Source organism: Tinamus guttatus, unplaced genomic scaffold (assembly GCF_059628265.1).
Source record: "Tinamus guttatus ecotype Peru unplaced genomic scaffold, ASM5962826v1 Tinamus_guttatus_pri_ptg000676l, whole genome shotgun sequence".
NCBI classification, from domain to species: domain Eukaryota; kingdom Metazoa; phylum Chordata; class Aves; order Tinamiformes; family Tinamidae; genus Tinamus; species Tinamus guttatus.
Window position 1 is genome coordinate 992,925 of NW_028289210.1, and position 20,118 is coordinate 1,013,042.

At 44.1% G+C, this 20,118-nt stretch overlaps 1 protein-coding gene across 1 annotated transcript in view; it reads right to left on the minus strand.

Annotated features, from left to right (window-relative positions):
* Window positions 1-1,770: 1,770 nt before the first annotated feature.
* RAD51B (RAD51 paralog B) overlaps window positions 1,771-20,118 on the minus strand; it is a 347,210-nt gene continuing 328,862 nt past the window's right edge. Inside the window, exon 10 of the mRNA XM_088536559.1 lies at window positions 1,771-1,968. Within this exon, the coding sequence (XP_088392685.1) occupies window positions 1,817-1,968 (152 nt within the window). The 3' untranslated portion in view covers window positions 1,771-1,816. The remainder of the gene's footprint in view (window positions 1,969-20,118) is intronic.

Consider the following 20,118-nt stretch of genomic DNA (forward strand, 5'->3'; position numbering starts at 1 on the left):
CCCTGCCTTCAGCCTTTTGTGCTTCTGAAAGGTCCTGCAACCAGCCATGTGACTGTAAGTGCAAAAACACTTCTGTGCCTGAGCGCTCTACCAAATATTTACAAGATAGGCAGATAAAATGGCTGCAAGTAAGTTCAGCAGAGTGTGTCTGAGTGGACAGCAGTGCAACATTGTCAAGAAGAAAAGCTACCCATTAGTTAAAATTAAGATTAAATGTAAAACAGTCTCTTCAGAAAACAAATATGGTAACACTGGAACTGGAGAATTGGGGAAGTTTATTAGCATCTGAAGGTAATTTACTGAAATAAGTATTTTGCTCATGAGGGTAACGTTCTTGCTCCTTTTTTCATGAAAGAGTGAAAAACCCCATCCGTGCAGGTGCGTGCCTAGCTGCCTGCTGAGCAGTCCTCTCCACGGCCTCCTGTGTGACGGCTGGGAGCGGAGGGAGCCCTGTTTGCACCCCCCTCGGCCCCTCGCTCCGTCGCTGCAAGGGCGTTTGGCCATTGCGAAGAGCAGCCACGCGCCGTTGCTCCAAGACGGGCTGACCCGCTGCAGGTGGCTCCTCACCGCCTGGTCTCCTCAGCACCACACGGGGCCCCGTTGGGCCCGTGCTCCTTGCTGGGGTAATTCCGAGCATCTCAGGACCACAGAACCACTCTCCTGAGGTGATGGCAGAACTAAGAGAAGAGGTGGAGGTCATTCACGCACGTGCACAACTTCACCCTGCTCGCAGCGTACCAGCGGTGCCTTCGGCGGCCTTGAGCAAGTCACACATTCGCCAAGTCTGTAAGGTGAGTAAATAGTGCTGTGGTTTTGAGTCATGCCGTGAAAACTTCAGTGCTTTGAAGCAGGGGGAGCTAAGCAGCTGTAACACACACCAGTCTTCCCACCATGTGGATTACTGCTTGTTCCTTTAATTCCGCACTGTCAGAGCCCTGCTTTTAGCACCTCTGTTACACAGAGGGGTAAGTGCCCACTGAACTGCTGCTTCTTAATCAAGCTAGTGCATGGATTTATTTTTCTTAAAAAGCAGGTGTGAACATTTCACTTTGTTATGGAACACAGACACTGAGCTCTCTGTTTAACAACCCTACAAGAAAGGCACAACCTATGGAGCGATACAGGCCACAAAGATGATGCAGGGTCAGCAGCATCTCTCATAGGAGGCAGGGCAGGGAGCACTGGAGCTGTTGGGTCTGGAGAAGAGCAAGCTCAGGGAGAACTCACCAGTGTGCATCACCTGCTGATAGGAGGGTGCAAAGAATATGGTGCCAGGCATTTCACAGCGGTGCACAGGGACAGGACAAGAAGCAATGAGCACAAAGCGAAACACAGGAAGTTCCCTCTGAATAGAGGAAAACACTTCAGGTGATCAAACACAGGAGCAGGTTGTGCTGTGTTGGTGGAGTCTCCATCCTTGGAGGTATTCAAGAGCTGTCTGGATGGGGTCCTGGGCAACCTGCTCTGGCTGATCATAGATCCTCCTAGAACAGGAGCATTGGACTGGACCATCTCCAGAAGGCATGAGCTGCCAATGCTTCTCCTTTCCTAACTCCTCTGTCAGTTCAGAAGCTGTTATTAGCATATCTCTTAAATTAACTAGAACACAATTCAGAGTTTTCACAATTTCTGATTTTAATATGGACTCTCGTGTACAGTGAACAACACTTTTGAAGTAGCCTGTAATGAGGTAAAAGAAGAATGCCCTCTAACTGCTTCACTGGATTTTTGAAAAACAAAACAAACAAAAATCCAGTGTTGTCATTCATTCATTCATGGATGCATGCATTTCTTAGTCTAGGTTGCAATTGTCTTTCTATAGATTGGATGCATTGCTAGGAGTCTCATTGGTAGTTCTGGGTAAAGTGGCATCAGGTAAAAGATCTTTCAAGGCAGTGTTCCTCACTTTTATGTTCTGCAGGGCAGGATTAGTTCCTTCCCAGGTTGGATTTGTTTGGTCCTTTCCATCTGAAACACACAATCGAAAAAGACATCTCAGTGGCAATTTGTAAGAAGGAGATCGTAAGGTTACCATTTCCTCCAGGGAGCTGCAGGTTAGAAACCAGATTAATCCATAAAGCAAATGAATCCATAAGCTAATTTCCCATACTAGCTAAAAACGGATTTAATTATATGGAGCAATCCTCTTTCTAATGGCTTCCTGGCTGTTCTCGTTGCAAATGCCCAACTGCTTGTTCACTCTCAAGGTTCCTGAGGCTGCTCTCAGGCTCTGCAGCCAAACCTGACCATATGGCAGAGCTCTCCAAAGGTCAGTAGATCCTGGCTGAGGACCTCTGCATCACCCTATGTTCCTAATTAAGCTGTTCTTTTGATGGTCAGTTCCTATGGATAGAGAATTCATAGGATTCTCAAGAGGAATGTCATTTTCTACCTCAGCTCACTTGCTACAGTCGAAGCACATTTCCTGGAGTTAAACAGAGCACAGCTTATACCAATATATTTTCCAACTTCTAGCAAATTCTTGGATTCAGAGATACATCTCCATCCTCTATTCTTTCCTAATACCTAATACTGCTGAGGGCAGAGCCTATCTCCCAGCCACTAAGAGCTGCTCAACATCTCATCTTGGTCCCATATCAGCGCCAGGTTCGAAAGTGCTCCAAGATGAAGTTTACGGTGTAAATACAGGATATTATAATACTGTGTTTAGAGACATTATGTAGCAAATGGACTGTTGTTCATGGGAGAAGACATTAAAAAACAACACAAAAGTGTCCTTTCATGTCCTCCTGTTCCACTGCAAGCTGATGGAAAAAGCACCACACACCAGTTACAAGATCAGGATATCCAAGGTAATACCCTACTGTTTTGTATCAAAGCTCTGAAGCAAGTCAATAAAACTGGCAGGGGAGGGGGGAAAGGGAAGATGTTCCACTGCACCAGGGCCTGACATGATCAGCAGTAACAGAGGTGACACTGTCGGAGTGTCCCATGGACGTATGTCAGGTAAAAAAGGTGGTTTTCGTTATGGCTTACAGGGGTTGTCAAGGTAAACTCAGTGTCCTCCCTTTCTCCAGCTCTGCTTGTTAGTGCTGTGAAGACCAACTACGCTGGGCATGAGTTGCTGGTCTAGCTGTCTTGGGCTAATTATGAGTCTCACTATAATGACAAAGATAACAAGCCCAGTGCAGATGACAGAACAAAAAGTACTTTTCCCAAAACACCTTTTACAACTTTCTCAAGTGAAATATGCTATCCTGACCAAAGCATTTCTAAGAATATTTAAAATAATCTTGGTATCTACTGTAGATTTTCTACAATACTGTTAAAAATAATACCCTTAAATAACTTCACTATAGTTTTAATACAGAGCTGGTTTGGCCAGAAAGTGTTCAGAATGGCCTGTTTGTGAATTCACAGGCTAAAGAATCAGGGCAATTGTCTAAAACTCTGTCTAGCTTTGGAAAAGGGCTGGCTACAAAAGTATCTGATTTATTTTTAAGCACAAGGCTAAGAAAGGGAGAGGGTGAGCAAAGTCTTTTCAAAGCTAAAGCTCTTATCTAGCCTTTGGGAGCTTTATATTCTTCTCCTATTAAAAAAAAGGACAGGCCAGAACCCCAAAATAAGAAAAGATGAGGAAAATAAATAACTTTTTTTTTTTACTTGATAAACTTTCTCAGCAACTGGTTCGGGGATCAGCTATTAGAAAAAATAAAGGGAACAGAAAATACCATGTCTTGAAGAATATTTAGGCATTCAGCAATTATGATGTTCTAGACTTTTAAATATTATCATTCTTGGTTAGTGCATTAGAGATAATGTAAAAGATTTTTATAATTTCATTTTAGCCAACTACATTTGGGGTCTGAGATAATCCAGGAAAGATGCATTTTTTTAATGCTATCTCTTGCTGTCTCTTTTTTTGCTCATTTGTTTGATTCTGTTAAACCATGACGTTCACAGGCATCTTGGAAGCATGTCTAAAATCAAAGTTTTTTGAACGGCATCGCTCAGGAATTCTGGGCCCAAAGGGTTTCAGATTCTGTGAAGCAGCTGGTCAGAGGTATCATCTATATTACAGCTTTTTTTTTTTTTTTTCTGAGCTTCTGTAAGGTCCATTTCCCCAGAATATGGTATGTACAGGAAGCCTAAGATGCAGTGTAGCTGAAGTACAATATAATCCATCCATAATCACAAACTATAAAAAAGCTCGACATAGCTTTGCAGCACTGGTTTTCTAGAATAGTTGCTGGCTATTAAACAATTCCAGTTGATTTTACATGGAACAATTATTACCCGATTGTATCCTTACATGAAGTAGGCTGATGCTATACAAAGTTTTCTGCATTTCCTTTACGAGCTCTGATTCAATCCTTTTTATTTTCTCTGACTGATTCAACTGGTGGAACTGGCGTCAATGATTATAGACAAGCCCATGTCGCCCTTTAATGGGGCTGGAAGCAACTGCAGAGTTATTTGGAGTGCTTGCATGCAAAACAACATTCGTTTAAGAAGTTTGAGGGGGATTTCCCTGCTTTATGTAATCTAGAGTAGCCTCTTAGCTTCCTCTATTCACATGGCCAGGCCTAAGCAGGACGGGGCCGGTAACTTCTCAGATTTTGAAAGCAAAGGCACAATGTGCTCAGTGACCGACAGCAATCTTGCAGCTTTCGGTAAATCCTCAAACTCTGGGTCAGTGGTATCTGGAACAAGGGAGGCATGAAGGAGAAGTGGGGGGAAGTAACTCCAGAAGTGAAAGGCTTACCTCACTAGCCCTCGAAGGGCAGTAGGGCCTACCAAATCCCCAATTTCGTGTTTTTCACCTCGTGCAGAGTTGCATGTTGAATGTCCCAAATAGGAAGATTTACAATTCAGTGATACCCAGATTCCGAGAAACCTGCTTACCCAAACCACAGCGAAGGGAAATTCAGCAGGTGAAGTAAGCATGGTGGCACCGATGAGGAAGGAAGTCTCTCTGCAGCCTACTGATAAGAGCAGGCTTGATACATACTGTGTTCACTATGGACAATCTGCCTGCAGGAAAACATGGACTAGCTGAAGGAAATTCAGTTCAGAGGAGACCCTGGGGACTGAATCAGTCTGTTAAAATGCTTTGTTGGTTTTATTTATCACTGTTTAATTAACCAACACATTGGAAAGATGGCAACTTTGTTAAATATTCAACGGGCTGACCTTTCAGCTCCAATATGGCTATTCTGAGTAAAGTTCATGGAAGCCTTGTCCTAGGTACTCCAACAAAGCCAATGGGAACTGGACTGGACTAACTAACTAAATAAATACGTGAAAGGGAGTAAGGCACTATGGCACATAACTCCATAGCTAGGCACTCCATAACTCCATTTGAACTAATACTTAAAATTCCAGGTTTTGCCACTGGCTTGTTGAACGATCCCGGGCAAGTTGTTTCATGCCTGTCCTGTGCTCCAGTTTTCCCATCTTTAAAAAGAGTACAATGATAATCACGTGGAGATGAATGCATAGAAAAGCAGCAATATATTATTAATTACTTATGATTATTTCTGAGGAAGAAAAAGCAAAGAGAAGAAGCCACAGATCTTTCAGGTTTTCTTGATCCTTACAAAAAAATTAAGCAGCATCACACAACATGAGCATCATGCAAAAAATGCTTTGCAAATCACCTTTAAGAAGAAACAGAAGGAATATAATTAAAAAAAAACCCAAAACGTTAAAAGTAGGCAGACACTCAGGAAAACACTCCAGATGGTGAAATGAGTTAGGCTGCAGAACAGACTCCCACAGGAAGCGGTGAAACCCCCATTGTTTGAAACATTGGAAACTGAATTCTTCAAAGCATCAGTACATATAATACAAGGAACCATCCTGCGCTGCCTCGGAAAGGTGGCAGCTCTGCAGTGCCCTGGGAGCTACGCTGTCTTTCTGCAGTTTCAAGGGATTCTTGCTGCTCTGCCTACAAGGAGCTGCAGACTCTCCTTTTACCAGTATAATAGCTGGGGAACATCTATTGAGCAGCTAGCAACACGGCCCTTTTGTAGGAGATGGACTCAGTAACTCAGTAATAGCTTTTTTTTCTGTGCTTACTTAGCATAAATCCTGACTTTGTATGTCCAAAAGGGAATATAAAGCTCCCTCTCATGATTCCTGTATGCATCCTTCAGACTATTTATTTCATACATTACAATCTAATGAAAAACTGGGTAGCTTGATTTTTACAAGCAGCGGTTTGCAGAAGAAATACCATGGTTTTAATGGGAACCAAATGAGAGATCATTACGTAAATGGCATTATGAGACACAGAACTGATGCTTAAATGTTAAATGCTCTAGGTCAAAACTCACCAAAGCGGGAACTGGCAGTTGCTTGCTGGAATGCTGGGGTTTCTCCGCTCTCGGATACTAGTGCAAACATTCCCTGCTGCTGCTAACGCGGGTTCAGCTCCTCGGGATGGAGCTGTGGAGAGAGCCTGACTGCGCCTGTTGTTACTGGCACTTGCAATCTTACGACCCGCTCAGAGCTTTGGGCCCGTTTTATTGATATACTTTGGTTTACTGGTTGGAGCAGGTAGAGGGAAGAAAAATTTTTAAAAGGAGCCTGGAATTAAGAGTTTTACTACCTTCATTTCCTCTTGGTTTCATACCCGCTGGTGTACTAAAAAAAGAGGCGAGTTGATTCAGATGCCATATGTGTGCTCGTACCCTGTCTTGGTCAGTTCGCTTTGGCTCTGCCCTCTGTCCCAGACCCCTTGCCTTCAGTACTTCCCTTTCACAGCGACCAGCAATAAAAAGGCCCCCAGAGGCCAGGTATCAAATCTTGCCTACCTGCAGTGTGGGGAGGAGCAAAGAAAGGGGCAGGATGAGGGGCAGGATGAGCTTGGAGCGCTCAGGATTATCCTCTCTGAGCGAGGCAAGACCCGGCCTCAGCACGTGGCCTCACCTGCCCGTTGCACGCGTGGAGGCTGGCGCTGCCCGCGCACCACAGCTGGCCCGGGCCAAGAGGCACCAATTTCCTCGAGAATGAATCACGGACCAAAAAACAAACAAGAGCTATTTAAGAAGCGTCTCCCTCCTCCTCAATGTCCTGTCCAGTATCGTATTCCTGACAGTTTGTTCTTCAGGAATGTAGTCATCTAAGGTTTCAGTGATTCATGTGGTGGACCTTCTGACCGTTTCCTGGAAAGAGTCCTGTGCAGTCCAAGAGTGTCACTAGCGTTTTCCCCGAGCTTCTTGTTCCACCTGCATCCTCACATATTTCAACTTTCCTCCATTCTGGGGCAGGGGAGAAAGGCAGAAAAATCATGAGTGCACCCAAATTTGCAATATTGCAAGAAAATGAAATGGTGGAAGAAACACCCTGAAAACAAAGATGGGCACTGGCTGAATCACAGAGCCTCTTTAGGAAGTAGCTGACTCTTGGATTGACAAGCTGCTTGGAAGAAAAGAAGCTGCTCTAGAAAGAACTGCGTGGTACAACAAGGTCATGATTTACCAGGGCTGCACTCTATAAAATGAAGAGGAAAAGAGGTTTGAAGTGTCTCATACATCGCTGCATGGGTGGGTGTGACTCAGTCTGGGCAAATACTGCTGATGACAAGCACCCTGTCACACGCTACTGAATGAACTGGGCTGGACAGGAACCAAAGAAACCGTTTTATGTACTTGGGCCAAGCTGAAAGACACTTCTGTGTACAAAACAACTGCTTCCTTTCCTGATTAGAAGAAAAAAAAAATGGAAATACTGCTCACAGGCGGCTTGAGGGAGACTTTAGAAAGCTCTGACCCAAGTGGAGCCAACGGCTACTGGAGATGGCCACAGCAGATGGCTCACTGGACGTCACTGATGCCCAGACCGTATCTGTCAGCACATATCCATATGCTACCTGAACATACCCATGGTATAATTAAAACAGGGCTCAGGCTTTGATCTCAAAACAGAAATGATCCAAATGTGAGGACCTCAGTGTAATTACAAAGGTGTGACACAGCCCAGGTACAATGCAAGTGCATGTGTACAGACCTATACCTTACGTGGTGATGAGCAGATTACGCTCCCTTGGCTTGCAATACATCTAGCTAATGAATTTACAGATCCATTACTTAGGATAAACGTGCAGCAATCTCATAAGGTGATTTCAGTACTCAGTTATACCAATAATACTGATATATATATATATATACACACATACAAATATATACACACACACAAATGTTGTAGCTATATAGATATGTATATGTGTGGGTGTATATATATAGGCATGTGATGTATATTAGTATATATACGGACATGCAGCACAAGCCTGCTCCCTTTAAAGGGATAGAGTGTCAGGTCAAAGCTAGCTCAACATTTTTCATATTAAAAAAAAATAAACTTTTACAAGCCCTGATTCCAACAGAAATGTTTCCATGATTTATTTTAAGAAGGGAACATTCCCCTGCAGTGCTCACCGCAACCCAAACATTGCAATGCTGTGCAAGAGCATGAGAACCAGAGAGGAAACTGAAGAATCTATTTTCACTGTTCCAGCACAGAAATACAAAAAGTAAACAAACAGCAGAAGCTGTGGCAAATAAATTAGATTTTAGTGTTGATTGCACTGTTATCTTTAACACAGATAAGAAGAACAGGCTTGAAGCATGCATACTTTTCTAGTGATTTCTGTATGATGTGACTGAGTGTGGGACGGAGGCTCATGGGAGCCATTTCTGCTGTAAGAAAAGAATTTATTGCTCTTTGTTTGATCTTTCCTGCAGCTCACACCTTGCCTTGCACACTTCAGAAACTGAAAGCAAGCAAGAGGAAACCACCTGACTGTTTTCAAAGCTAGAAGATAATCTGAAGACGGAGCAAGACATCCAGGAAACAAATCCCCCATTTGGGGGAGAGTTTTCAAACTCCTTTGAAAGCAGGAAGATTTGATCTATTAAATACCTGGAGCCTTTGATTCTACAGAAGGAGAGTCTGCTTTCAGCGCTACTGGCTGTCTTTTAGCTCAAGCTTGCAAAAAGAATAAAGCACCAACAGGAGAAAAAAAAAAGACATACGGAGACAGAAAGAGAACAAGCAAGGCAGCAAATACTTTTCCGACGTAACAACAGACTTCTGTTAGGAATGAATATGGCTGTGACAAATGCACACACGTGTGCATACACACACACGTACCTCCCGGCCCGTTTCTCAGTCTATCACTACAGGAGAGATGTAATGTAGACCACGAGAGATGACAGTGTAGAGAGAAAGGGAAAATAATCTCAAGTGAAGTCTGTCTGAAAGGAATCGTAAAGACTGGTCTAGTGGCAGATTAGCGATTGCACCAGAAAGTTTTTGGAAGCAGTAAACAGGAAACGGTTAAGTGAAAGCAGGTGGAGCGCGCGGACTGCAGGAGCGAGGCAGGAAATAGCTGAGTGTCTGAATGGATGCACAAAAATGCTCCCCTGCTCAGCCCCTGGGCAGTCGCAGTTCGCCCACTCCTCCTCCTCCTCCTCCTCTTCCAGTGTGCTTACCTCTGCGAGTCACAGAACCCTGCAGCCTGCAAACACCTTTTGCAGGCGTAGGCGGCTCGCCCTGACCTGCAGCCTGGCAGCGCTGGAGGTTGTGCCTGGAAGGCAGAAGCCAAGGGGGACTCCCTGCCTGCACACAGGGTCAGCCAGGAGTGCCCGCCGAGTGCCAGGGCCTTCACATGCCAGCAGCCCAGCAGTCTCTGGATACTGCTGTGGACCCACTTGGGCGTCTTTCCCGTCAGGATCCTGAGACTCCGGGACTTGGCTTGGGGACCCCCGGCGAGCCGCGTGCCACGGCGGTGCCTCCGGGCGCGCTCGCAGCCCTCGCGCTGGGGCCAGACACGCTGCTCGATGCGGGGCAGACGTATCGGTGAGGAGCGATCCTGGCTCCTTCCAGATGAGCATCAAGTACGGTATTAATGTAAAGTTAACACAGATAAGACACCCGTGCCCGCAAAGTATGCTGAACTATCACGATACAGCCCAGAGGAATGTAAAGAAGGAAGCATATACATGCATTTGAATAATTTTGACCTGTCTATATGTAAAACATTAGACAGTAAAGTTGTGTTGGCAAACTCTCCTCTCAGATATTTTTGTCCGTCTATCCTAGATCTAAATTGAAAAGAAAAATCCATGTCTCCTTAAACTTGTTTGCTGGGCAAAGGGAACACTGGAGGCAGTCAAGCCTTCATGGTGTTAAAACTGCACAGACAGAAGGTTTTCCGGCAGAGGACTCTTGCAAAGAGGTCATGCTCTTTTTTGACATTGCTATTTTGGCATAACTTTGATGCATGAATTAGATGTTATTGGGTGTTCACATTTACTCTGCCTTTTCTATATTCATCTTGTAAAACAGTTAACACGTGCTGCCAAAAAACTTTTAACTTCAAGCTGTTAAATCCCAGTCTGGACAAGGCCTTTGGGAGCAAGGTTCAAATTTATCCTGCCCAATCTCTAGTAACAAAATGAGTTATTATGTGCTTCTCCTCAGCTACATCTTCTCCCGAGGGTTCCTGGGAAGAGCAGAAGGGAAAGGGGTGCTCCAGGGCAGGAGTTGGTGCAAGCACTGCCATGTTCATTTAAGAAGCCGTGGGATACAAATGCACTCAGAGGACGCATACCGTCAACTTTATCTGGATGGCAGGGCAATTTCTGGCACTTAAGCCTTGGCATTGACCTTTGAGAAAAAATGGGCCATAAATCATATAAATCTAATAAAGTAAGAGCAAGTAGCCGAAATGAGCAGGACAGGAAAGAGCAGGGCGCCTCTTCCCTGCCCCTTTCAGTTTCTGCCTCCTTGCGCCCTCGCCCACATTTTTCTTTCTTACACTCAAGTTGTCGAGAAGAACGCCAGGAATGAGCTCCCCAGCGCGATCAGAGCTGGCTGGGAGCAGCGCCGCCCGCAGCAGCAATTCCTGCAGCGCTGCACACAGATGTCGTGCAGCTCTAATCACAGGATTCCCCCTGGCCAGGCGCTGGCTCTGATCCGCTGCGGGCCGAGCGGCCGGTCCCCTTGCTGCGCTCCGCTCCGCTCCGTGCGGCGCGGGCCGCTCGCTGCCTCCCTGGGATCCCATCCGCTCCTCCTGGCGCCGCGGCAGCTCCAAGGCGCTGCCTATCTCTCCTGCCTGCCCCGTATCACGGCTGCCCAAAGCCCCACTGGAAAGGGCTCAGGCGGCTGCTTTCAACCCGCAGTGCTGCGCAGAGCGGCAGCGACAGCGGTTCAAACACACAGCGTAAGCCGAGATAAAGGGAAGAGGCTTAACGAGAACGGCCCCTCGCTAACTGCGCCGTCCAAGGCACGCGGCGTCTTCTGCTGAGCAAGAGCACAAGGCTGCGCTCACTGATCGATCACGTCACCTCCGTACCTCAACAGCAGCAACGAGGAAAGCAAAAGAATGAGCGGAGAAATAGGAAGAAGGGGCAGAAACACAAACTGAAAAAAAAGAAGAGCTGCGAGAGAGCCTTCTTATACAAGAGGGACTGAACAAGATTTCTCCTGTATCTGATGCATTTGTTGTCATCAAACATTTTGTATCAGATGTTCAAAGCTAGATCTTTGCACTTCACTATTTGGTGAAAGAAGTTCCAAAACTAGTGGACTTGGCCAGCTCAGGGCTGGCCCTGGGCAGGCAAGAATAGCCATAGTACAGAATTAAGATCTTTTAATGGGATTCTGGTCATAAAAGGAACCTGGCTTAAGTAGTCCCTTTGAAACCCTTGTTACTGCAGGACCAGTACCTAGGGAAACTTTAACTTCCTTAAACTGGTGCCCACCTTACCCATCTGGCGCAAAGTTGCAGGGGAGATGCTACTTGGGAGGCCCAGGCTACACAGTTGTGCATTGCTGCAGCAGCTGGTAAGAGAGGGAGAAGGGAAGAGAGTCACACATCTGGTGTGAGGCAAAAGTGTATTAAAACGTCTGACTTTCTGTAGCAGCCGATGGCCAATTCAATTCCTTAGTGTTCAGCTCTTTTTCTGGGCACAAATGGTGATATTCCCCAGACTGCTGCAGTGCAGGGCTATATGGGAGCTTCTCAGCCATGGCCAGACCCAGAGGAACAGAGAGCAGAGCACGAGGATGTCTCAAACAGGGGGAAGGAGTGACTCATACAGGAAAAAAAACAAGGCAAAGATGAACTAGAGCATATAAGAGGTAGGCTGCTGGCTGTAAATGGGTTTTCCTGCACTCAGAAGGGTGGGCATTGCAGGGAGAGGAGTTGTGCTCGACAGTAATGGAAGTCCAGGGAAGTTTGATTAAGATTAAGCGTCAGTCACAGGCCAGCTCAGAGAGAGGCTTTAAGGAGAAAATCAAAGACAGGAAGTGACTAAGTAGATCGGAAGTTGCGTGTCTTGAGCAGGATAGATTAAGTGGGACTTGGAGCGACTAAGTTAGCTCTGCTAATGACAAGTGATAACACTTATAATGTCACCACGTTCTAACAAATCTGACTCTGAAATCACCTTCATGGCACTGATAGCAAATCAGAGATTGTTGAGTTCTAGCACTATCCACATACGGGCAGATACTGTACATGTTTTAACAAGAGATTGGTTTTGCAGTCACTTTTTGACCCTGCCAGGCTTCCTGTAAACAGTACACCGTTTTGTCTAAAGAGGATTTCTTCATAAGGACCTAGGAAAAACTGAACTGGCTAAAAAACTGTGAGGCTCTTAGAAGGCCGGTTACAGCACATGGAGGAGACGGATGCAAGGTAGAAGCTCCTCTCTGCTCCTGAATTCAATAAGGCTTTGATTCAGCAGCTTGGTTCACAGGCAGGACAGCCGGAAGAGAACAGTCACCTTGTTTTTTTGTACCTGATGAGAAGCCCCCAGATTGTATATGTGCATTGGGACAGTTCAATGTGTGTCTATTCCAACTTCAAAGAGGCTTTCAAGGGTCTTTCAGATGTAGGGTCTGAGGAAGGGTGAGAACTGCTAAAGCTAGCCCCATCCTCATTAAATCTCTGCCCTCTCTGGAGCAAGCATGTAAGCAGAGAGAAAAGAAGATATGCATGAGCAACTGAGCATCCGTGATCTCCTGACCCCTGGCTGCGGTATTATGGGAAATGTATTCTTCGGTTGCTATGCTCTTCTCATTCAGTTGTATTTTCCTTCAGTGACTCCCTTGTATTTTCTTTGGTGCTCCTGTGTAATGGTCTCAAGGCACCACAGATATCTCCAAGTTAAGCATGCATACAATAGCTTTAATTAAATGTTTGCAAGTTGCCCTCGCTGAAGCGAGGGAACGGGAAAGCAAACAGCCTTGAGCTCTCTTGTACCTGCCCCTCTGAGGCCTGCCGTGCGTGCAGACATGGGCAGCGCTGCCCCTCAAACCCATTTCTCACCTCTTTCCTGTATCTCTCCTTCCTTCTTGTTATCTTTGACTGTGATATCCTGAATCCTTTTCTTGACAGATTTCCTGGTCTATCCCTGGAAGTATTAATGTGTCTTCAGCATTCTGCTGTCTACCCTGTAAAAAATCTTCCTTTTATTTATTACTCTTCATCTCAGTTTCAGGTTCAATATTCTGAACTTAATCTTTTCTGTTCTCAATCTTGTCATTTACCCCAACTCGCTGCCCTCTGCGATGCGTTATCTATTTATTATTCTCTCAAATGGAGATCTTTCCTTCCTTTGTAGATAGTTAACTACATTATAGGTACAGAAGAAAACTGTAGAGAACTTTTGTTTTCATTTCAGGCCTTCAAAATAAATATACACATAGAAAATGAAACGTGGAAGGGGAAGTTGATCATACAAGGACAGAGGAATAAGAAACAGGATGCAATGATCACCAATCGGTTCTGTAGTCAAATATAAGACAACTTTACATCTACGGCATAGAAAGTAGTGGGTTGGTTTACATGAAGAAACTTTCTCTATTTCATATGATAGGGAAGAGCTGACAGTATATGCAAGAATAGGAGGCCTAACCCCAGTGCTTCCTACTAATACTTACAACGGGTATTAAGCACTTGGATTTTTCAGTGAGTGATATAACTATTATTTCAAAGTTAAGACAGAAAATTTGAAAGCACTTTGGCCTGCCTATATATATTTTATTGCAAATCCATCCCCTACTTTTCAGTGATACCCAGAGATAACACATACCAGAAAAGATAACAATGAATATAAGACTGGAAGAAAAATGAAAGGCGGTTTGAAGGGAGAATAAAGAAAGCATGCTTTGACCTTGGGTATCTCCCTGCACTGAGAGGCACTGCCAAGTTTTTGCAAACTGACATGCTGAATTTGGGAGGGGGTTGTGTGAGCTCAGCTTTGCTGGAGCTTGAGGAGCAGTGACTTTCCAAGAGGGAAAGCACTGGCTGTAAAAGGGCATAAAGCGCAGCAGGGAAGACTGAGAAGACCAAGAACTACTGACACAACTTGATAACAGGAAGCAGCGGCTGCAAGGGAGAATAGGAGTGGGATGGAAAGTAAAATCTTACAAAGTGAGGGAAGAAAGGAAAAGACGACGGAAGACCTAAACCAGGGAGCAGCTAGCAAATGCTGACAGAGTCATCCCTTGTTTGATTTTCTGCAGAGGCCTGAGCCAAAGCACAATCAAGCCAACATAAAGATCCCTCTAAGGATTTTTGAGATACTTTTAATATAAAGATTTCCACTCTTAGGTACTCTGTTAATTTGTGGCCTGCCTTTCCATTCCACTTCTTAAAAATACATCTGTTTTAGAGGATGGCTGGGAGTTAAGAAAGGCAATTCTCAGAGGTATATGAAGAAGAGGTTGGATCTGCTTACCGATGGACTTCCTTCTTCATCTACCTCTGCCATGTCTGCCCGATGCCTCTGTTGGAACCCACCAGCACAGACGGCCCACTACAGCTCCCCCAGCAAGGACGCAATGGTGCACACACGATGCACAAAGGGGAATAGTTTGGGTTTCCTGCTCGGATTAGAGAAGGTTCGGATTTTCATTCTTTGACCAACTTCACTGTTGCTTCTCTCTTTCCTACTGAATAGCAGTTGTGAAACTCTTACATCAAATCCCCACAGCTTTGCTTCGCATTCTATTAGATATTCCAGGAACTATTTCCTTCTTTCTTATCTAGCAATGAAAGTTGATTTGTATCTGCAAAGCTAAGACCAGAGAAATCCATGCCGTGATTTTCCTAAGAGGGTGAAGTTTTATGATTGCAGTTGAATATTTTTTTTTCACTATATAGGTACCAGGAAAAAAAAAATCTCCTTGCCACTCGTTAAGGCTGATGAGTTTGACAGTACAGTAAAATTAGGCCTGAGGCCTAATTTTAGGCCTAAGTATATTCAGACCTCTGCAGTTCTTCATGTTGTACTTCCTTTCAGTGCGTCAAGACTCCTGCTGTTCTCCAAATGCATGAGAAATTTGAAAGTAAAGCTCAAGTTCAGAGCAATCTCTTAGCTCAAGTGACCAAAGAATGTTCCCCCTAAATTTTGGCTTCCTGGTGATCAGGAGCAGAAGGGAAAGAAGAGAAAACAGTGATCGCTGATGTATTTGCAACTTCTTTTTAACTAGCTAGTTCTATAGTACTAGTAATTTTCTCTTTCCAAAACAGGCCTATTCCCAACAGAAAAGCAGTCGCAAGTATAGCTGAGTTATTTGTGCACTGGGCTGTACTGTTCACACTGTCTGTCAGCACATGGGGTCCACAAATAGACTATGAAACACTACGGAGGAAAAGTTGAAAAGTGGTAGTATGAGCACTGTGCAGGGAGACAGGGAGAGCGAAGTCACAGTGGCCAAAATAAGGATGTCAAAAGTTAATCCCAGGATAATACATTGGAGGCCAGATGCATGTTGTGAAAGGTGTTGTTCGTGTAAGATTTGTGTGTTTCCTTTTCCCGATGTGAACTTTAAGGTAGGCCTTAGCTGGTGAATGCTGTGTTCTCCATAAATGCCTAGCACAGCCCACTGACTTTCCAAACTGCTTATTCAATAGCACATTTTGTTTTGAAATGCTTGCTGCAGTCTTAGACTAGGAGTTTTCAACCTAACAATAAAACACCTGTGTTTTATTAAGACTTGGGGTTTGACTTCCACCTCCCGCGATCTTACTGAAGTGTTGTCCTTAGTCAAGTTAACCCTTTCAGAGCCATCTTTTTTTTCTAAAAATGAAGTTATATACCTGGCAAATATAGCCCAATTCCTCAGCCCTGCTCTGTGCTTGGAGGAAAGGAGAACCAGCTGAGACAGAGGGCTCCATCCCAACTCCATCTGTTACCATAACACAGCCAGAAGCAGCAGCCCCACATCTGAGGCTCTTCTTGCTCTTTCCGCTGCCTCTGAGCAAGCTGTGTTCAACCGTAAGGTCTTTGTATCTACGCAGTGCAGAAGCCTCCCTCCAACAGGCCTGCCCAGTGCTGGTAAGCAAAGGGTGCACAACCCCTAAATCACAACGCCAAAGTCCCTGCTCTTCCTGGCACAAGCCCTGCATCAACATGATGTCTGGCAATGAAGGACATCTGAAAGTTTCTTACCAGACACTCTTGTTTCTTAGTTGCATCATAGAAACTTCAGTCAACTAAAAGGAAAGTTTTAATTTAGCTTCTTAATAGAGTAACTATTCTCTAAGTTCCTCTCACACACAGGGTGGAATCACTACACTATTAAAAGCAACAACTGCTATAGCTGTTGTACCAAGCACAATCAGTGCATTGAAGACAGAAGGGATTAATATAACATACACAGCCAGAGACTGAGGATCTGTAAAGCCTGAGCTCTGATTCTGCTTCTTGCTATGTGCTTATGGGCACATAACCTCATTTCTTTATGACTCAGCTTCCCATCTATGCCACCGAGAGCATAATTCTTTACAGCCAGCAGGTGAATCAAGAGGTCAGAGACTGCTAAGGTTACCCTCGGTTAGTCATTATTCTAAGGACTTCAGTGGCACACCTAGAAAGGGCTAATTGTACTCATCTACATCAGACCTGGGTGAGGAGACCAGACACATTAAAGGTTCAGAGATATTTGGATATTGTGGACACAGAGCTATGCAAAACCCTCAGATACACTGGTAGGTAAGTACAGCAATATTGCTTACTGTCAAAATACTGTCCTGAAAACTTGGAAAGGGGAATAAAAATTTCTGTAAGCAATAGTTTATTATGCAGTCTGATGTATTAGAGAGTAGCGTGATGATTTACACTTCTATATCCCTCTAGCACTAGGAGAGGGAAGGTTATCATATCCTCTGGTACTCATAAAACACAACTGACAAATTTTAGGTAGCTCTTGTAAAATATTGATTTCCATTCATTCCTACATACCAGTTTAAACCTTCTGAACTGTGCGGATATCAATAACGTTTGGAAATGGCCTTTGTAAGCTGCCCTCACAGGAGACCCCGTGAGTCATGAAAACTCCAGCTACTGCCCAGTCACTCAGGTGACGTGGGGACCTAGCAGCCTAGGACATGGCACAGCGAAGTCCTCTGGGGTGAGGGGAGAGGGTGGCCCTATGCCCCGTGCGTGTACACAGGTTCTTCACCCGCACAGTTTACCTCTCCTGCCACTTGGAAAGAAAAAGGCTGACATTTAGAAACGTAACATGGAGTATGGACCATGAATTACGAAAGTCTTACTTGCCGTTCTGTGTAAAATGCACAAATGAAAATTCTGAATCACTTTACAAGTTATATGTACGCAGGCATGCAAAGTATCTCTTAAATCAAATTGGGGTAAATCTCACATTTGTTTGTGCTTATACCCTTTAACTAGCTTTAAAAAGCTGTCATTAACATTGCTGTGTAAATCACATTTGCTCATAAGCTGTGGTTTGAGCACATTACACATCTGTGGTGTCAAGTGTGTGCAAATTACAGAATTACATGACATCATCAGGAACTTACATGCACATGTAAACTTCATTTTTTGTGCAGATTTGAAGTCATGCTATTATGTAGTGTAAACTACTCTCTACGTATATAGCCACGCAAACAGGATTTTTCCCTTTGCAATACGTTTGGATTACTTTGAATTTGGTATCATGAAGCGGAATTTTCTAGGAAAAGGTTTTTTTTTTTTTTTAAGCTTTACTTTCTTCATCTATCTGTGGCTTCACTTTGAAGTTGGTACCAGACCTTGTACCCCAAGATTTGGAAGTGGGGCAGTTATATAGTCACTCGAGTGTCCTTCAATACTACAAAAGGGTTTGCTCTCCATGACTGGTTACCTGTGCTTTTCCTACCTCCGAGTGTCTCATGAGAGAGTGTCAGCAAGTTTTTCCTTCTTCTATTTTATAATTTTACTCCTATTTTCATGTATTTTTATATGGGTTCCTTCAAAATCTATTTATAAGAATGCTTGCTTTAAATTGTAAGTCTATTTCTTTCAGGTTTTGACAACTTTCCTTTAGACAAATACTTCTACAAAGCTTTTGCCAGAAGACCCCAACATTGTTTTCAATTGGTATTAATGAAACTTGACAAAGCAATTATGCAGAAGCTCTCTTTACATTTCATATGACCAAAATAAATTACAGATAAGTTAATACATGACTTGACCAAGGTTATGCAGTGAATTAATGGTAGCTGCTGGAAATAGAGCCCAGGAACTTTGACATCCACACTCCTGCTGAAATTATATGTCCTGAAAACACCAAGACTGTCCCAGACCCACTTTGTACTACGCACATTCCTCTCATATGACTGAAGTGTTTTTAGACTGTGAAAATTAAAGGAAAAATAATGTAAATCAATGTCTGTTTCTACGTTGTTTCCCCTCCGAGGCTAAAAGACTTTTTCTTGTTTTATTTTTTTCTTACAGTAGATATTGGCAGGCTAAAAGCCGAAATAAAATAGGAAAAAATAACAAGCATATTTTGAGTGATTACTCAACTGGGGTCCTTTGTGACAGGAAATGCAGCTGCGTGACTAATAGGCCTGACTTTCTCTTGGCTTCCTTCCCCCTTCAAAGATCTTGTTTACTGCCCCAGCCAATTTTTTTTTTCTTTAAATTGCTAGAAGCTAGCAATTTTCCAGGAAAAAAAGAGATCTTTGCAAGAGGCAAAGGCAGTAAATCTTAAAAAGATCAAGGGCCACAGAGCTCTCCCCCATCTACTCCTTTTAGCCTTCCAGGCTCTTGAGTCACGTCATATCTTCCCCTGCTCTGCTCAGAACATGTGTCTAGCAGATCCCCCTGCTTCGCTGAGGGGAGGGAGTCCGTGAATCACATTTACAGCATTCAACCCTGGAATTCATAAAGGAAGGACTAATTCCATTAAGGAAACCAGGGGCCTCCTAAGCCTCTTGCATTTTGTCTTTTTTTTTTTTTTCTTTTTTACTATTTTTTCTCCTTCTCTCCCTTCTTCACAGCAGTTGTGTGCTCGTGCTCCACAGGGACGTTGCTGGTAAGTGTGAGCTGTGGGGATCTGACACAGCATCGTCCCATTAAACAGAGGCTGTGTCACTTCAGAGTTTTGTTTGCACCCGTCTGCTTTGCAAGGCGGCTCTGCTGAGCTTCCCAGGTAACCAACGGCCTCAAAGGAGGCAGGTAAAACTCTGCGCTAACAGTAGTGAGTTGATTCCCATAAAGGGCATTTCTAAACCCATAAAGGGTTTAGAAAACTAGTCAGATAGGTAAACAATGCACTCAAAAAATATATCACTTGTCACAGCGCAAGAGCAGCGGGGCGCCACTCTTTGGCCTTTTCAGGAGGCCTTTCCCTTTGGAAAGTCAGGGGATCAAGTCATTGAAGGAGGGGTTGAGGACTGCTCCACCATCTACAACCCTGGCAGGGTTCCCCCTGCCCTGAAACAGAGGCTAAATAAGGAGGTGAATAAATTCGTTACCATAAACTACACAGAGGAACCATCAGAATGGGTGTACTAAAAAAAGAGACAAAACCTTTGCTTAGGAACAGACCTAAAAGAATTGAATACATGTGTACAGAGGGATCATTTTCCACTACCTACAAGAGGAAAAATCTCTGGGGAAGTGGCTGGTGCCAAATATTTTCTTATGCTTGATGTATCAGCAGGATCTGGCAGAAACCCCTTAAAAAACAGAGCACGCATTTTGTGCAAATTGAGAAACACCATTTCTGGTGATTGTGTTTGTTTCATCAAACCTGAGACATTTATCCAGAAATACAACAGATATTTGATGATTTATCCAGTTTTTAGCATTTACACAGATCAGATGATCTCAAATAATAGAATAG